We start from the raw sequence: 18,461 nt of genomic DNA on the forward strand, positions 1-18,461 counted from the left end.
AGGAAGACAAGGCTGTTGTGGAGAAGCTAACTGAATTCTTTGCACTGGTTTTCACTGCAGAGGATGTGAGGGAGATTCCATACATGAACCATTCTTTTTAGGTTGCAAATCTGAGGAACTGTCCCAGATTGAGGTGTCAGTAGAGGAGGTTTTGGAACAAATTGATAAATTAAACAGTGATAAGTCACCAGGATCAAATGGTATTCCCCCTGAGAGTTCTGAAGGAACTCAAATATGAAGTTGCAGAAGTACTAAATGTGGTATGTAACCTGTCACTTTCATCAGCCTGTACCAGATGGCTAGAGGATAGCTAATGTAAGTCTGTTTTTTAAAAAAAGCTCAGAGGTGATCTTGGCAATTACAGGTAACTCCAGTACCAGGCAAATTGGTTGGAACCGTAGTAAAGAAAAGAATTATCAAATACATAGCTGAACGTGATACGTTGGGGAAGACTCAGCATGGCTTCCGTAAAGGGCAATCATGACACACTAATCTATTAGAATTTGACAAGGATGTGGACATCAGTGATACAGTGTACTTGGACTTTCAGAAAGCTTTTGACAAGATCCTACCCCAGAGGCTTTTAGGTCCAGTAAGCAGTCATGAGATAAGAGGGAAGGTCCTCTTTTGGGTTAAAAGAAAAGGAGTACTTGTGGCACCTTAGAGACTAACAAATTTATTTGAGCATAAGCTTTCATGAGCTACAGCTCACTTCATCCTTTTCTTTTTGCGAATACAGACTAACATGGCTGCTACTCTGAAACCTGTCTTTTGGGTTAGTAACTCATTAAAAGATAGGAAACAAAGGGTAGGAATAAATCTCAATGGAGAGAGGAAAATAGCAGCATTTCCCAAGGCTCTGTACTGGGGCCAGTTCTGTTCAACGTATTCATAAATGATCTGAAAAAAGGGGTAAACACTGAGGTGGCAAAGCTTGCAGATACAAAATTCCGTGACATAGTTTAGGCCAAAGCAGATTGCGAAGTTACAAAGGGTTCTCACAAGACTGGGGACAAAATGGCAAAGTATTGGGCATTGGAAAACACAATCCCAGCTATACATACAAAATGGTGGGATCTAAATTAGCTGTTCTAACTCACGAAAGAGCTCTTGGAGTCATTGTGGATAATTCTCTGAAAACATCTGCTCCGGTGTACAGTGGCAATGTCTCTCTCCCCGCCCCGTCCGCAAAAAAAAAAAAGAAAAAAGCTAAGAATGCTAGGAACTATTAGGAAAGAGTTTGATAATAGGACAGAAAATATCATCCCACTGTATAAATCCATGATACACCCACATCTTGAATACTGTGTGCAGTTCTGGTTGCTCTATCTCAAAAAAAAAAATATATTGAAGAAAAAGTACAGAGAAGAGTAAGAAAAATGATTAGGCGTATGAAACAACTTCCATATGGAAAGATGAAAGACTGGGACTATTCAGTTTAGAAAAGAGACGACTAAGGGGGTGATATGTTAGAGGTCTATAAAATCATGGATGGTGTGGAGAGAGAGTGAATAAGTGTTTACCTCTTCACGTAACACAAGTACCAGGGGTAACCCAGTGAAATTAATAGGCAGCAGATTTAAAACAAGAGTATTTTTTCACACAATGCACAGTCAACCTGTGGAACTCCTTGCCAGAGGATATTGAGAAGGCCAAGTCTATAACAGGGTTCATAAAAGATAGTGTCCCTAGCCTGTTTGCCAGAAGCTGGGAATGGGTGACACGAGATGGATCACTTGATGATTACCTGTTCTGTTCATTCCCTCTGGGGCATCCTATCGGAAGACAGGATACTGGGCTAGATGGACCTTTGGTCTGACCCATATGGCCATTCTTATGTTCTTATGGAGAATAGGTCCACCAATGGCTATTAGCCAAGATGGTCAGGGCGCAACCTCATGCTCTGGGTGTCCCAAAACCTCTGGCTGCCAGAAGCTGGGAATGGACAATGGGATGGATCACTTGATAATTGTCCTGTTCTGTTTGTTCCCTCTGAAGCTTCTGGTACCCGCCACTGTTGGAAGATATGATACTGGGCTAGATGGACCATTGGTCTGACCCAGTGTGGCCATTTTTATGTTCTTATCAGATGTGAAATTCATGATGCAGTTCACGGATGGGGTAGGAGAAGCAGTTGAAGTTTGGGAGTGCTAGCAAGATGCTAATTGTCCCCCTGAGTAGTGACTACAAACATAAAGCTATGAAAATCACATTAACTGAGTGACTTAATTTAAATGTAAAATTTGAGTCTGCCTTGACAGATACTTCGATAGATCTGTATTTATGCCTCCTGGAGTTGTAAAGTTTTCCTGGAACAGGTCTGATCTGGTCAGTCTTAGGAAAACAGCACTGCATTGGTTAATGCCTGGTTCATATATGAAATATCTTTGTAATCATATGGGCTAGAAATATAATTAATTTAAAAAATGCAGGCTTAAAAAACCTCCAAGACTGCTTTGGATGTTGCAAAAGTCATAGAAGCTGAGAGTGTGAGACAGTGTGACATGAGCGTTACTCATAACCCTAAAAACGTAATACCTTTTCCTGGAAGAGAACTGAATTGCTCCACCTTTCCATGATATAGAATTTGGCCAATAATGTGGAAGAAACACAGTGTTCCATAATAAGTTCTCTAAAGAAAATGGAGGTTTATTGTTTGAGCTGTCTTTAATTCTATGGTTTTCTGTTTCTAACTGTGGTTGTGATTGCTAATTCTTCCCCCTTAAAAGATGCTTCAGGAAGAGATTGCATATATAGCAACAATGCATATGTTGAAGAGACTTCTTTCAGAGCAGGAAGCAGAGGAAGTTGCCTAGAAAGGAAATTGCATGTGGTTGAACAGTTTCCTAGTAAAATCTTAACATTTATTAATTTGATGGAGCAGTTAGACAAAGTTGTGTATAGTTTTGTTACCCAGCATAAAACCTGTAGCATATTGCTGGCAGTAATTGACAGAAGACTGTTTACATTATTTGTGTTCTTGTTTTTGAAACTAATTTGTTAATTAGGGAAGCTCAAAGCTTGTTTTTGTTTTTTAATATTTTTGACAATTGTATAAAAGTCTGCAGTATGGCAATTTACAGTGGTGTCTGTGGAATTTATTCTTAATTTGAATTAAGTGGAGCATCATAAAATTTAAAGGGTTCATTTCTAAAACTTTAATATGTTGAAAAGTGGGTAAATATTTGTCCAGTAATCAAATTGGTCAAACTGGATTCAATGATTGGGTTCATTCCAAGCTTATAAGTTAGAAGGACTCTTATTTTAAATGGCAGTTTATTAGTTGAGATTTTTTGCCTTGGACGTCTACCAGATTACTCCTGTTGCTGGATCCTTCGCTGCACTTGATGATTTTTTTATTGTAATCAATATTTACTTTGGTACACTTAGCAGCAAAATATGTGGTTTTTTTTTAAACTCAGTATAGCTGAGTTGTTAATTAACATAGGTGCTTTGAGGCTATTTTAGTAATAGTGTAGCACCTCGGAGACCATTATTCGAAGCACTGTACAAACAGAACAAAAAAGATGGTCCCTGCACCTAAAAGCTTATGATCAAAGTTATAAGATGAGAGAACACAGACCAACAGGGAAGTCCAGGCAACTGAGAGAGAATATTGGTAATCCTGGTAGGCAGCGATCTCAGCTCACCAATGACCTAGTCATGTTGACATTTTTTATGAAGACACTTCTTTCTCGGGTAGAAGGGAGTCTGAAGTATAAGACAGTTCTGAAAATCCTTTTCCATTTTTTTAATATCTTGGCATACTTGCCCCTTTCTAGCTATTAACCATAAGCATTTTCTTGCTTTAATTTCTGTTTTATATTGTGAGTTTTTCAATACACATATTCTTCACTCTCTAGACATGAAAAGCTTGTCAGAGTTGGAACACATTTTTGAATTGCAGCATCCTATTACAAAACAAACAGCTAAGTCTAAATCAATTTGATATTTTTAAAAAGAACATTAATAATTGAATGCAGTATATCAAATGTGTTCAATACTATTTCAGTTCTAGGTTGATACTGTGTAATATGCTGATGTAGACCTCTGATTTTTTTGGAGGCGTGGGATCATGGAGAAAACTTGTTTCAGTGAGTGATGGAGACTATTGTAGTATACAGGCTTGCGCTCTAAAGTGCTGAGACTTCCAACTTTCATTGAAGGCAACATATGAAATTTGCTATTGTATTATTGGAGAGAATCCAGAGGCGATGAAGAATAAGGGGGTTTAGAAACCATGAACTGTGAGGAAAGGTTGAAAGAACTCAGCATGTTTAGTGTAGAGAAGAGAAAGCTAATGGGAGAGATAAGTCCTCATATATGTAAAAGGTTGTCATAAAGAGGTCACTGATCAATCTTTCTCCATGTCCACTGAGAGTAGGAGAAGTAATAATGGGTTTAATTTAAATTAAGGGAGACTTAGTTATTGGGCAGAACTTTTCAACTATAAGCATATGTAAGCCATGGAAAAGCTTATCTAAGGAGGTTGTGGAATCCACATCATTCGAGGGTTTTAAGAACAGGTTAGACAAACATCTGTCAGGGATGATCTAGGCATATGCAATCCTGCTTCAGTATGGGCTGGACTAGAGGTCCCTTCCAGTCCTGCATTTCTGTGATTCTAAATATCAAATATAAAATGAAAATCCTGCCTTTTACATCTGTGTGGTATATGATGTTTAGTTACTATATGTAGAATAGTAAGCTATAATCACTGTTTAAACTTTGGAAATAAAATCCAAAATTGCTATAGGAATTTCGCCCAAACGGTCTCCTAAAAATTGAAGTGTCTGTTTCAGAAACAGCAAAGTGGAACAAAATAGTTTTTCTGAACCACGTTGCAAATTAATTAAAAATGTTTCTTGCTGTACTACAGCAGTCCTAGAAATAAATACTGGCATTTTCAAAACTTTACCAGTAAAGACTGGAGCAAAGGTTGTCTTCATTTTCTTGTTTATCACCAAGCTAATTCTAGTATTTAATCTAGTATTCTCTGTGTACTGTTAATAATTCCCCTCTAGCCAAGTGTGTTTCAGTCCAAGGAAAGTTAGAAAAGACTGTTTGTTGTGGTCAGACCCTTCGTTATGCTGGCTAACCTAAATTTCCAAACAGTAAACAATTATATTAAGTCCAAATTCAAAGAGTGGCTTTTAATTTGAATATAGTTGAATATTCTCTTCTGCATTGAGTAGACAACTTGGCATTTTGGAGGCATGAGTGTTAACACATCACCAAACTTAGTTGCCTTAGTTGCGTCTACTCTCTTCACCTGTAGAGTGCCTCTAGCATTTCTTAACTTTTGCATGTGGACCAGTGTGATAGCAAATTTGACATGCAAATTAGTTATCCTAAAATTTAAGTAAAATTGGCCCTTTGGGTATTACTTCTCATTTTGGATTTTTTTGTAACGTCTATTCTTTGTTTTCTTTTCAGATACAGAACATGGTCTCGGAAACTGGATTAAAGCAATCTTGTTGACATTTTTATTTATACTTTATTTTTGTATTTGACTTAAAGTGCCATGAGAAAATTTGCATATTGCAAGGTGGTCCTTGCCACCTCACTGGTTTGGGTCCTTTTGGATATGTTTCTATTGCTGTACTTCAGTGAATGCAACAAATGTGATGAGAAAAAAGAGCGAGGTCTACCTGCTGGAGACGGTGAGTAGATGTTCATAAATGACAATTTATAAGCATCAGTGAAAACTTGCCCATTGATAATTCCCAACAGTATGTGTATGGCTTCATCTTGTACATATTACAAATGTTTTCAGAGTCTTGAACCCCCCCCCCCCCCAAAAAAAAAAAAAACAAAAACAAACAAACAACATGAAGGGTGTGTAGGCTCTCTAATACCTGAGGCATTCTGAAGGCAGATTTCATTTAAGATGACTTTAGTAATCAATTGCATGGATAGTATAGGAAGGTAACAGTTAAGAAAATAATCCAAATCCTTCCCTACCGTAATGTAAATCTGCAGTAACTCCATTGACATCAATAGCATTACATCAGTGAAACTAAGAGCTGTATTTGGCCAATTAATGTAGTAATTTTGAAGGACAGTGATCTCATTACAAAATAAATGTTGGAACAAAAGGGTATTTATTAAAATTAGTACAGTAAGCCCTCCAGGGTTGCGTTGTTGAATAAGTGCGTATTTTGAAACAGGAACTATTTTATTCTGTAGCAAAGTTCTTCAAGAAATCTCTGCTACTCCTGTTCTCCTTTGCTTCCCAGCATAGTTTCCATATGCCACCCAATGGAGCTCTCAGTGCTTTTAGAATATTTTCAACTGCATAAAACTGTTGCTACTATAGTATAAAGTATGGAGCTTGTCTGGGTTCAATACAGGTAAGACTATTTTTCTTTGTAGATGTACAAAACCAAGTAAAGCTGTAAAATACAGATGGAGTTGGCAATGGCCATCGTTAAGATGGCCTTCCACTTTCCATTATAACTCTGACTTCAGGATGGATTGATTTAAATCACCTGGTGGAAAGCCTCTCTTTAAATAATTGGTTTTAATCCATTTTTCTGTTATCTAAAGAAGGGTGCATTCTCATTGGTTGATATTACCATTAAAACATGTTGATTTACAACTAAATAGAGCCTCTACTCTGGATTAGGTACAGCTGTTTGCTACCTAGGATGGTATAACTATAGATAAAAGTATAGATATGGGCTGTCAAGCGATTAAAAATATTAATCACACTGTTAAACAACAATAAAATACCATGCATTTAAATATTTTTTTGTTTTCTGCATTTTCAAATATTGATTTCAATTACAACTCAGAACAGTGTGCAGTGCTTACTTTATATTTTTGATTACAAATATTTGTGCTATAAAAAATATTTTTCAATTCACCTCATACTAGTACTGTAATACAGTCTCTATCATGAAAGTTGAACTTACAAATGTAGAATTATGTACAAACAAAACCTGCATTCAGAAATAACTTCAGAGCCTACAAGTCCACTCAGTCCTACTTCTTGTTCAGTCAGTCACCTAGACAAGTTTGTTTACATTTACAGGAGGTAATGCTGCCCGCTTCTTGTTTACGGTGTCACCTGAAAGTGAGAACAGGTGCTTACATGGCAATGTTGTAATGGGTGTCGCAAGATATTTACATGCCAGATGTGTTAAAGATTCATATATCCCTTCATGCTTCAACCACCATTCCAAAGGACATGTGTCAATGCTAATGAGCGGTTTTGCTCATAATGATCCAAAGCAGTGCGGACAGACCCATGTTCACTTTTATCATCTGAATCAGATGCCAGCAGCAGAAGGTTGATTTTCATTTTTGGTGGTTCGGGTTCTGTAGTTTCCACATCAGAGTGTTGCTCTTTTAAGGCTTCTGAAGGCATGCTCCACACCCTGTCCCTCTCAGATTTTGGAAGGCACTTCAGATTCTTAAATCTTGGGTCGATTGCTGTAGCTATCTCTAGAAATCTCACATTGGTACCTTCTTTGCATTTTGTCAAATCTGCAGTGAAAGTGTTCTTAACACGAACAACATGCTGGGTCATCCGAGACTGCTGTACCATAAAATATATGGCAGTGTAGCAAGGTTTCAGTTGGTCTGCCAAGCTGCTGGAGGGTGGTGGGGAGCTACTGCCTCACCGAAAGGCCTTGGTCACACCTCTCCATTGATGGGGAATTAGCGGAGGGAGGTGTGCCGTCATAATTGGCATGACACAGGAGTACCAGCCAAAGTCATTGGTGCCCCCCTTGAGCAGGGGAGCATCACCAAGAGTCAGAGCTCTTTATTGGGGGGATGGCAGGGGCAGGGGTAGGGGAACGCAGGCCCACCCGACTCCACTGCGTTCCAGCCCAGGGCCCTGATAGTGGAAGGAGAGGGTCTCGCCACTGGGTCAGCGTGGATCTGTCCACAACATGCTGACCAAATACTAACTCACTGCACTATCCATTTCTGTCCCTGGGCTACTTCCTACCTGTTTTCTCGAGTGGGTCCCTCTGGTTCCTCCAACTCGTCGGGATATTCAGCCATCGGTAGCTCCAGCTTGCTCTCAGCATCGAGCTCACTCTGGCTCGGGTCGTTGCCTGGCTCCTCCAGTTCCTCGGGGTACTCTGTGGCCAGCAGTCCTTGTAGCTCAAGTCCTTCCTCAAGGTCAGGTTTTCCCTGGTCCAGGGCATCCCCTGGTTCGGCAGCAGGGTCTACAGAGAACAGCCAGCAGTCTCTGTCTCCCTCCCTCCCTGGTTCTGCCCTGACTGGATTAAGGGCCCTGCCTTTTGTACTTTCTGTTCCACCCCTCCCCTTCCGGGGGGTGGAGTAAACTTGGCCTGGCCCCGCCTACTCAGTCTGAGAGAGTGGCTCTTTACCCTCTGGTTCAGAGGGAGGCCACCCTGGCTCCCTCAAGACAGAATGTGGGTAAAACATAGAGCAAGAGACATACAATTCTCCAGCAGGGAGTTCATTCACAAATTTAATTAACACATTCTTTTTTAACAAGCATGTCCTCTGGAATGGTGGCAGAAGCATGAAGGGGCATATGAATGTTTAGCATATTTGGCACATAAATACCTTGCAGTGAGGGCTACGGAAGTGCCTTGTGAACACCTGTTCTCACTTTCAGGTGATAATGCTGCTGAATTCTTACTTACAATATCTCCTGTGAATAAAAACAAACTTGCTTGTCTTAGTGATTGGTTGAACAAGTAGGACTGAATGGATTTGTAGGCTCTAAAATTTTACATTGTTTTGTTTTTTGAGTGCAGTTATGTAACAAAAAATCTACATTTATAAGTTGCACTTTCACGATAAAGAGATTGCATTACGGTATTGTATGAGGTGAATTGAAAAATACTATTTCTTTTCTCATTTTTACAGTGCAAATATTTGTAATAAAAAGAATATAAAGTGAGCACCGTACACTTTGTATTCTGTGTTGTAATTGAAATCAATATATTCGAAAATGTAGAAAAAATTCAAAAATATTTATTCCCATTGGTATTCTGTTTAACAGTGCGATTAATCGCAATTAATTTTTTTGAGTTAATCGCGTGAGTTAACTGCAATTAATCGACAGCCCTTCTCTCTCTCTATATATAATTTCTTTAAGCAGTTATATAGCTTTCAGATTCTTCTGAATTGTGCATTTTTAGTGTGCTTAGAAAAAGGTGAATGATTATTTACTAGATAACTTTTTCGTCATGATTTGTGTCAAGCTGCATTAGGATGGTAACTAGAATTTAATTAAACACAACAGCTTATAAAATTTATTTTAATTAAAGCAGCTGTGAATGCTTTAGATACATAAACTTCTCTTTATCAAAGGATGTTTCACACTTACAACTAAATGATTTATTAACAAGAGAAATTAAACATAGTCAGTAAATTTAAACTGATTATCACAGGCCAGTCCGGGAAATTTTTCAAATACGTCTAAGTGAAAGTAACTGCAGCTCAAGTTCTTACTTGCCTTAGTCTCTTGAAAATGACAGTCTCCTAAATTAGTTAGGCTGGCCTATTGTACCATATTTATAAGGCTTAACCTCATAAATCTGATTTCCCCCTAATTATTTATATAGAAAAAACAATGTTTGTCTTAACTCAGTTTTTTATAGAGGATCATGGATTCAGCATATTTTTTCTTTAAACGTTTTAAGATGATATAGTAAGTTTAGACCTTAACATATTTTGTTTTTAAATTCAGATTTCATTTTTAACAGGTTTATATTTTAAAAGGAAATTGTTATTGTAATTTAAATAACAAAATCAAAAATCTGATTTAAATAAAAAAATTTTTCTTATCCACCCTGACTAACCACTCAGGCTGAAATTTTTGAAATGTGTCAAAAAATGGTTCAGCCATTACCAAGAATGACATTCGGGGAAATTTTTTTTGTAAATGGTAGAAACATCTTACACGCATTTAATGGAGATGTACTAGTCCCTTCATGCTTTAGAGAAGGGACTTGAAAATATTGCGGGGTGTATGTCAGAGAGGTGCCTATAAAGGTCCCTGTGAAAATCTACCTCTATTTGAGAGTTACCAGTATATGCCCTTGAAAATTGACATTGATACATACACAGTGGTTTGGACACCAAGTTTCCATCATGTCTTAGTGTACTACTTCTAAGTGCAGCAGGAGCTGAGCAGAAGACTTCTTACAGTTGCTTCTTCTGGCTGTTTGGAGCTTCTGTTGTGCCAGCCACCAGAACTGAGTAGGGAGACTTTACGGTGTCTGCTTCTCCGCTGATGTCCAGCATCATGGAGTAGTTGGAGGAGGAGAAGGAGAAAACAGCCTGCATTTAAATGCAAGGAATGAGGAGCTGGGAAAGCAGTATGCTAGGAAGGGACAGGAGCAGAGGGAGAAGGATTGGTTATATGGGGCAGGAATAGAATGGGATAGACATAGGGAGATGTGGGCAGAAGGCCTTCTGATTTAAAGCATCTTGAGAACCTGGAATAGAATTCAGGATTATTAAGTGACCACATTTCCCTGTTGTCTAGCAAGTAGCTGTGAAATCGACCAGCAAAGTATCTCATCCCCTTCCAGTGACTGCTGTCAGCTACTCCATAAGCTTAGTGGTAGAAGTCTATACTATGGATTTAAACTTGCCAACCCTAAAGGTGACCAGTATTGGGGGGGATGGGTTGGATTGAATATGGTTATATTACATGTGATAGAATTTCAATTTCCTTCACTTTTTTTTTTAAAAACCTAGGTAATTACACAGAAAGACTCCATTAAAAGTTAGGTTGCAAAGTAAAGCACCCAAGACTTAAGAAATATCAAAATTAAGGTGGTCCATGCAACTGTAAATCAGCAACCTGGAATGTATGCATTACCATGCAGTCTTTACATGATCACCTATTTATTTTTTTCTCCATGAGGCTTCCGCCTCATTCAGTGCATAGGATAGACAGTGCCCAAACAGGATTGTGTAGTGGAGGAAGCTGATTGTAGGACCCCAGTCTCATTTGTTACAGAACTTGGAAGTTGAGTAGTGAATGAGGCAGGAAACTACAGGAAGAGAAATGTTGATCTCATGGTTTAAGCAGTTGAATGCCACCCCAGAGAATTGGGTTTCTGTAAACTACCAATGTGCAACTCGACAAGTTCCTTAAACCAAATTTTTAGGAAGTGGCCACTAACTGTGTGGCTCATTTTTGGGTGCCCAATTTGAGACACATGGGATTTGATATACAGAAGTGCTGAGCACTCACAACCACAATTGAAGTCAATGGCAGCTGTGCTTAGAATGTATAAACTGGAAGTACTTGGAAAAATCAGGTCCTAAGCATCTCAAGTGGGGCATTCGAAATTAGTACAGTAAAAACTTTGGTATCCAGCATGTTGAGGGAATGGAGGGTGTCAGTAAGTTAAAAATTCTGGTTAACTAAGAGGGAGGGAAGGAGCGCAGGGTTGGGGCATGGGAGGGGATTCGAGGTGGCGGATCCTGGTGGAGCTCTCCTCAGGTGGCTTTCTGCAAGAGGCGACATGTCCCTGCTGCTCCTAGGCTGAGATGCAGTCAGGTGGCTCTGCATGTTGCATCTGCCTGCAGTTGCTGCGCCTGTAGCTCCCATGGCTGTGGTCCCTGGCCAATGGGAGCTGCAGAGCCAGCGTAAGCCCACTGTGGCTGTTCCTCCACCTAGGACCGTTGACTTATTGCAGCCAATGGGAGCTGCGGGGGCAGTGCCTGTGGGCAGAGGCAGTGTGCAGAGCCACCTGGCCACACCTCCACCTAGGATCAGCAGGGGCATGTTGTCGCTTGCAGGGAGCCGCCTGAAGTGAGCACCATGTGGATCTGGCACCCCGAAACACCTCCCATGCCCTAACCCCCTGCCCTGAGTCCTGTCCCGCACGCTAACTCCCTCCCAGAGCCCTCACCCCACAATTCTCCTCTCCTGTGCCCCCCCTCCCCTCCTGAAATGCCAGTTTATAGAGCTTTCTGGTTGGTAAAGTGCCGGATAACACAGATTTTACTGTAGATACTTTGACAACTTTGGTCTTAATCTCCATGCCTTAATTTCCAGTTGTAAAATAGCGATATTTTACCTCATAAGTGTGTTGTGAAGATAACATAAATAGTGTTGAGGCTCTTCTGATTTTAAGGCCAGAATCTGTGTTTGGAGCTTTTAATGTGACTAATTTCTTTTAAGTTTAATTACTGTACCTATTTAAAAAAAAAATGTGCAGAGGACAAATTACATTTGAAATTCCTTGAAACATTCTGTTCCCTGATTGGCAGCGAAACTTTTTTGGGAGGAGAGGGGAACATGTATTAAACCTTCATCTCTGCAATGGGAGGAGGCTTTCTCTTTGATTTACTGCTGCTCCTATTGATGTTACTGGAGAATTTGGGTTACACTGTCCATACTGTTCACTGGATGAGGCAAGTGGTTGTGTGATACATAGCAGAGACTGATTATAATTAGAGCTTACTGAAAATCTTCCAGTGGAACAGTTCTCTGTTGAAAAATGGTGATGTGGTGGAATCACAGTGTTCTGCAGGAACATGTCAATTCCATTGAACCAGGGACATTAGCCAACTGGCAATTTTTAACAGTACATCTCAGCCAAGCTTGAACCAATTTCATGTGACAAAGAAAAGGTATTCCTTTGGTCACAGAGTATTCACCCTACCAAATTTCAAAGGCCTGTTGCAAACAGTGGAAATGTTTGAGCTTCTAGGAAAAAACTCTGAAAATGGAAATGCTAGCAAACTAAATTTAGGTGTTGCTAATAGTTTTCCCCCCTGCAGTCACTTCGGAAAACTCAGTGAAATAGGTGCAAGATATCTCATTTGTTACTCTTTATATATTCATATAATTTGAGTGCTAAGTTTTTCAGTGAGTACAGGATGCATTTTGTTTTTGCTCTTGACAAGCTATTTTTTCCCTCTTTGGTCTCATGTAAGATTATAGTGTTCTCTTACCCAAAAATTAAGGAACATTTCATAATTTCATATTTGGGAAGTAGGAAGAGAAAAAGGGGTGGTGCCTTGATCTTACTGGAATTAGCTAATACTCTGTTAGAGTACATTGAATTATTTTGTTCATTTATAGTATTGTTTTCTATTAAAATTAATCTGATAATTCAATGGCTAGATGACTCATAGACCAATATATATGCCAATGGTCAAGTTAAAAACAAGTGTCATTATTTCATTATTTGTGTATTTTTAAAAAAACACTGGCCATTTTGATAGGTTGGTTTTGTTTTTTAGTATCAGTTATTTGTAATGCTGTCTCAGAAGCATCAAAATGAAATAATGTTCTGTTTCTGGTTTTGTCTTTTGCTTGGCAAACAATTGGTATCAGAAATACTATGCCTCGCTTAGGAGTAATATTAAATTTGTTTGTTGATATAGATTGGCTAGAGCTAACCCATTGTTTCCATTTTGTAATAGCTTAATTCTGGTAGAATTAAATTCTCCTAAAATTGAGAGAGGATTTTTCTGAAGAATGAATTCAAATTACATGTTTATCAGAATGCCAAATTGTAAAGTATATTACACATCAGAATTTGAGTCTAAATGGATTTGTCTTCACTTAAATAAATTTTTTATATAAAAATAAATTCCTTTGCTAACCTAATAATCTCTGTGGAAGTGGATGTTACTAGATGTGAAATAAACCCCCCGCTGATTCCCCCCCCCCCCCCCCCCCCCCCGAAAGTCTGTGAAATATAATGTAGAGGTTTATTCCATAACTGAGTTAAATTTGTGATGCAGTAAGTTTGTACAATACAAAATGTGATGACAAAAGGATGGGTGCTTTTGGCGGCTGAGAATGAGATGTAACTGTTCTTGTTAAATATATTAATACTCAGAAGTTTATATTTTTCCACTATTTAAAAATGTCAAATTTTAAATCACCTGTCTTTGGCTCTTGCTTCATATGGAACAGTGCATCATTAAACAAATTACATATGCTTTTGTAAAACATAAACAAGAAGTGCCTGCAATAGTCTTATTTCTCCAGTAAATTTCAGAGCCAGCGGTTCTCAAACTGGGTTCGGACCCCAAAGTGGGTCACAACCCCATTGTAATGGGGTTGCCAGCGCTGGCATTACACTTGCTGGGGCCCAGGGCTGATGCCTGAGCCCCGTGGCTCAGGGCCAAAGCCCGAGCCCCACTGCCTGGGGCGAAAGCCCAAGGGCTTCAGTCCTGGGTGACGGGGCTTGGGTTTTGGCTTTGGCCCCCCTGTCTTGGAGGTGGGGCTCAGGCTTCAGTCCCCTATCCTGGCGTCATGTAGTCATTTTTGTTGTCAGAAGGGGACCGCGGTGCAATGAAGTTTGAGAACCCCTGGTAATTTGTTCAGTATTAAGACTTCTTTTTTGTTAGTTCCAGAACCCGTACAGAAGCCACACGAAGGTCCTGGAGAAATGGGGAAGCCTGTTGTTATTCCTAAAGAGGATCAAGAAAAAATGAAAGAGATGTTTAAAATAAATCAGTTTAATTTAATGGCAAGTGAAATGATTGCACTCAACAGATCATTACCTGATGTCAGGTTAGAAGGGTAAGTACCTTCTATTCTATTGAAAGTATGCTTTACTTAAATGAACACACATGAAAAATTCTCCATAGTAACCATTGTTCTTTTATATATTGGTAATCAGCAAAGATATAAAGGTTGTAAGACACAAGAGATTGTTAGAATTGCTGGGTTTTGTGGGGTTCATTTGTAAAATTCAACTTAAAAGCAAAGCCAACAAATTCCATTTACTACTATTGTAGCCATGAAGTTAATTATGATTATTAGGCTTTTTCAAGAAAAGAAATTGGTCTTTTGGGGGGTAACGTAAGGTGGATAAAAATTTACTAAAAATCTGATTTTTATTTAAACACATTTTTACTCTTTAAAATAAACCTATATAAAATTAAATTTAAAATATAACTGCTTGCCTTATTTAAATCTAAACTTACTAGAATCTATTAAAATAATTAAGCAGTGCATCAAAGTTTTAAAGAAAGTGAAGCCCCTGAACTGATGAAAATCATTAGCTAAACACCTGGGACCAGCATTTGAAGTGCAAAACAAGCTTTTGGTAGCCAGATTCTCTTCCTTTTGCAGGTGCAAAGAGAATGTTTTCTTCATTTCAGTTTATTCAGCTAGTTCTGTTCAATGGCCAGTTCATTCAAAGTTGAGAAACTGATTGGGACTTAAAAAAGCAAGAAAGCTTATTTTCTTCTTCAAAAGTATCTATAAAAACTAAGTGTGAGAGAAGATAGGATCAACTAGTACTTAGAGTGCTTGCTCATGTCCATTCCATATTAGGTGTGTGTGCTCGCCATATGCGCTGGTTCTGGAAGTTTTTCCCTCAGCAGTGTCCGTAGGGGTCCGGCTCTGGAGCCCCCTTGAGTGGCGCCCGCATGGCATGGTTTTAGGGGTGCCGCCAGCTCCCCCCACCCTCAGTTCCTTCTTGCCGCCAGTGACGGTGCTGGAACATCTGCTGCTTCGGCTACCAGTTTCGTTTTCTGTTCTTGTAAACTTTGAAAACCTGTAATATAGTTGTGTATAGTTAGTAGTTTCTTAGTTACCCTTAGTAGTAGGTCTCAACTTTTCATTAGTCATGAATGGGACTCAGCCGGGGGGTGAGGCATGCCCTAGTCCCCCGGCTTTACGCCCTGCGATCGCTGCAAACCTCCTATGCCAATCAGCGATCCTCATACCAGCTGCCTAAGGTGCTCTTGCCTGAAGCTCTTCGAGTGGCTTAAGAAATCCTGATGCTCCCGGTGCTGCCCACACCAGCTCCTGCGATACCCCGGTCTCGGGGAAAACCCAAGTTGGGACCTATCTGTGTATCCCCGCCTCGGCGGTACCGTTCCCCATGGAGAGGGGCGTCCCGTCAGCGTTTGCCCACCCAAAGCCGTCCTGCTTCAGGACTGAAGGGGCAGCCTCAGCAGAGCCCTCTTTGGTCCCCACACTGGGGGCACCGATCAAGGGTTTCAAGTCGTACCTTGCCAGTAGATTGGCACAGACTTTCTGAGGCACATGCCACCTGGCAAGAACTCTGGGACTGGCCCCGATCGTCTGCAAGGGCCTGGGACCGATCTGATGCCAGAGACCCGCCAATTGCCGGGCCATCATCACTGTCTCCAAGGAGAGGTCGCCCTACTCAGGACGATCCTCCCGGCAGTCGGCCCATAGTAGCTTCCGGTCCCGTTGGATGTCCTGGGACTGGTTAAGTAGCATGAGGTATGGATAGCTGGGTATCCAACGCAGGTCCGCTGAACACTGTTGGTCCCAGAGAGCCCGACCAAGACAGTCTCGCTCGAGCAGGTCGGCTTCGGGATGCAGCAACCGGCACCAGTCGGACAGGAGCCACCGCTCAGCCTGATCCTGGTCACCTGGTACTGACCACTCCGCTGGTTTCTCCAGCTGGGGACAAGCCCTGGTACCGGTGGTGCCGACTACATTATCAGCACTGAAATCTGTCCTATGGCACCCTTGACGGGTTCTCCCAAGCTTCCTAGGCTGCCTGATCGGTGTCTGGAGCCTCAGAGAGGCCAGCGGCCTTGGTATCCCGTTCCCCTCCGATGCTCGATGCTCTGGGGGGGGGTAAGAGCCCAAAGGTCCAGGAGGACCCAGGGGAGCAAGATGCTGGACCCCACCCATGGATGTGGAGGCTCCCACGACACTGGCATTGTCCTTGTCATCGCCAGACAAGGCTATCGTGGGGCCCCCGCACCCGATTCCTCAAGATGAGGCCAAAGCGCACCATGAACTTTTGAAGAGGGTTGCTTCTAACCTGAGGCTTCAGGCAGAGGAATTGGAAGAGCCCTTTTCCTCCCTGCCTGGACCGCTCTAAGTTTGGACCGCTGCGTCCTCAGCACAGTGGAGCAGGGTTATACCCTCCAGTTCCTTTCTACCCCCCCTTCCCACCTGCCTTCCCTGTCCCTCTTCAGGGACTCCTCTCACAAGAGTCTCCTAGTGCAGGAGGTAAAGGGGTTGCTACAGCTGGGTGTGGTGGAAGAACAGCCCATCTTGGACCTGGGAGACCTCAACAAGTACCTAAAGAAGCTAAAGTTCCACATGGGCTCTCTGGCTTCTATTATCCCTTCCCTGGATCTGGGAGTCTGGTATGCCGCCCTGGACTTGAAGGACACATACTTCCACATAGCGATCTTTCAAGGACGCAGATACTTCCTCCGGTTTACAGTGGAGCCCCACCACTGCCAGTTTGCGGTCCTCCCATTTGGCCTGGCGACAGCACCAAGGGTGTTTACCAAGTGCATGTCGGTGGTGGCAGCTTACCAGGCATCAGGGTATCCAGATCTACCCGTACCTCGACGACTAGTTCGTCATGGGTAGCTCCTGGTTTCAAGTCAAAGGGATATCATGGTACTTCAAGCCATGTGCCGCTCTCTGGGCCTACTGGTAAAGGACAAAAAGTCAACATTCATGCCAGTGCAGAGGATAGAGCTCATCGGAACAGTCCTCGACTTGACCTGCGCCAGAGTGCTCCTGCCAGTGGAGAGATTCCACACGTTGATAAACCTCATCACGGAGGTCTCCGCATTCCCTCTGACGACAGCCAGAGTCTGTCTGCACCTGTTGGGCCACATGGCAGCGTGCATTTATGTGGTCCACCATGCCAGGCTCCAGATGCGGCCCCTGCAACAATGGCTGGGAACGGTCTATTCCCAGTCCCAACACCTCATGGAAAAGATAGTTACCATTCCCCAGGTGATAATTACCTTGTTGCGATGGTGGACCGATTGCAGGACAGTCCTGGAGGGGGTTCTGTTCAACAACTCTCCTCTCTCCGTCGAGTTGATGTTGGATGCCTCGGACCTCGGCTGCGCATCTTGGCATCCTCCAGACTCAGGGGATGTGTTTCCTGGAGGAGGCGCAGTTGCACATAAACGTCCGAGTTCCGAGCAGTCCGGCTGGGGTGCTGAGTCTTCCTGCCTCACCTGTCTGGCAAGGTGTTATGAGTCCTGACAGACAACACAGCCTCAATGTTCTACATCAACAGGCAAGGGGGAGTGTGCTCGTTGACCCTCTGTCAGGAGGCATTCCGTCTCTGGGGCTTCTGCTTCAGCCACAAAATCCACCTGGAAGCTTGTCACCTTCCCGGTGTCAGGAATACGCTGGTGGACCAACTCAGCAGGCGCTTCTTCTCTCACCACGAGTGGTTGCTCCATCCAGAGGCAGCCTGCAGATCCCCCCTAAAGGTGGGGAACTCCCTGAATGCACCTGTTCGCTACCAGACAGAACAGGAAATGCCACCGGTTTTGTTCTTGGCAAGGTCTGAGCAAGGGCTCTCTCTCTGATGCCTCCCTCTTCTCGGTGTCAGGGAGCCTGATGTACACATTCCCTCAGATTCCGCTCATCAGCAGTGCCCTGGCAAAGATCAAGAGAGACAAGGCACAGGTTACCATGATTGCCCCGGCATGGCCTCGCCAGCACTGGTTCGGCACGCTCGTGAACCTGAGAGCAGCCCCTCCCTGGACCCTGCCCAACCGACTAGACTTGC

The 18,461-nt window shown here is 42.0% G+C and overlaps 1 protein-coding gene across 9 annotated transcripts in view; it reads left to right on the plus strand.

Annotated features, from left to right (window-relative positions):
- Positions 1-18,461, plus strand: part of GALNT1 (polypeptide N-acetylgalactosaminyltransferase 1) — a 185,052-nt gene that overhangs the window by 58,611 nt on the left and 107,980 nt on the right. For 8 of the 9 annotated variants that reach the window (XM_037889925.2, XM_043540428.1, XM_043540430.1 and 5 more), the window contains 2 exons: positions 5,437-5,663; positions 14,323-14,497. In XM_037889925.2, coding sequence (XP_037745853.1) covers positions 5,525-5,663; positions 14,323-14,497 — 314 coding nt within the window. In that variant the 5' untranslated portion in view covers positions 5,437-5,524. The remainder of the gene's footprint in view (positions 1-5,436; positions 5,664-14,322; positions 14,498-18,461) is intronic. The other variant, XM_037889924.2, reaches the window with a different exon arrangement.

The sequence above is a fragment of the Chelonia mydas genome, chromosome 2, assembly GCF_015237465.2.
Source record: "Chelonia mydas isolate rCheMyd1 chromosome 2, rCheMyd1.pri.v2, whole genome shotgun sequence".
Taxonomy (NCBI): Eukaryota; Metazoa; Chordata; order Testudines; family Cheloniidae; genus Chelonia; species Chelonia mydas.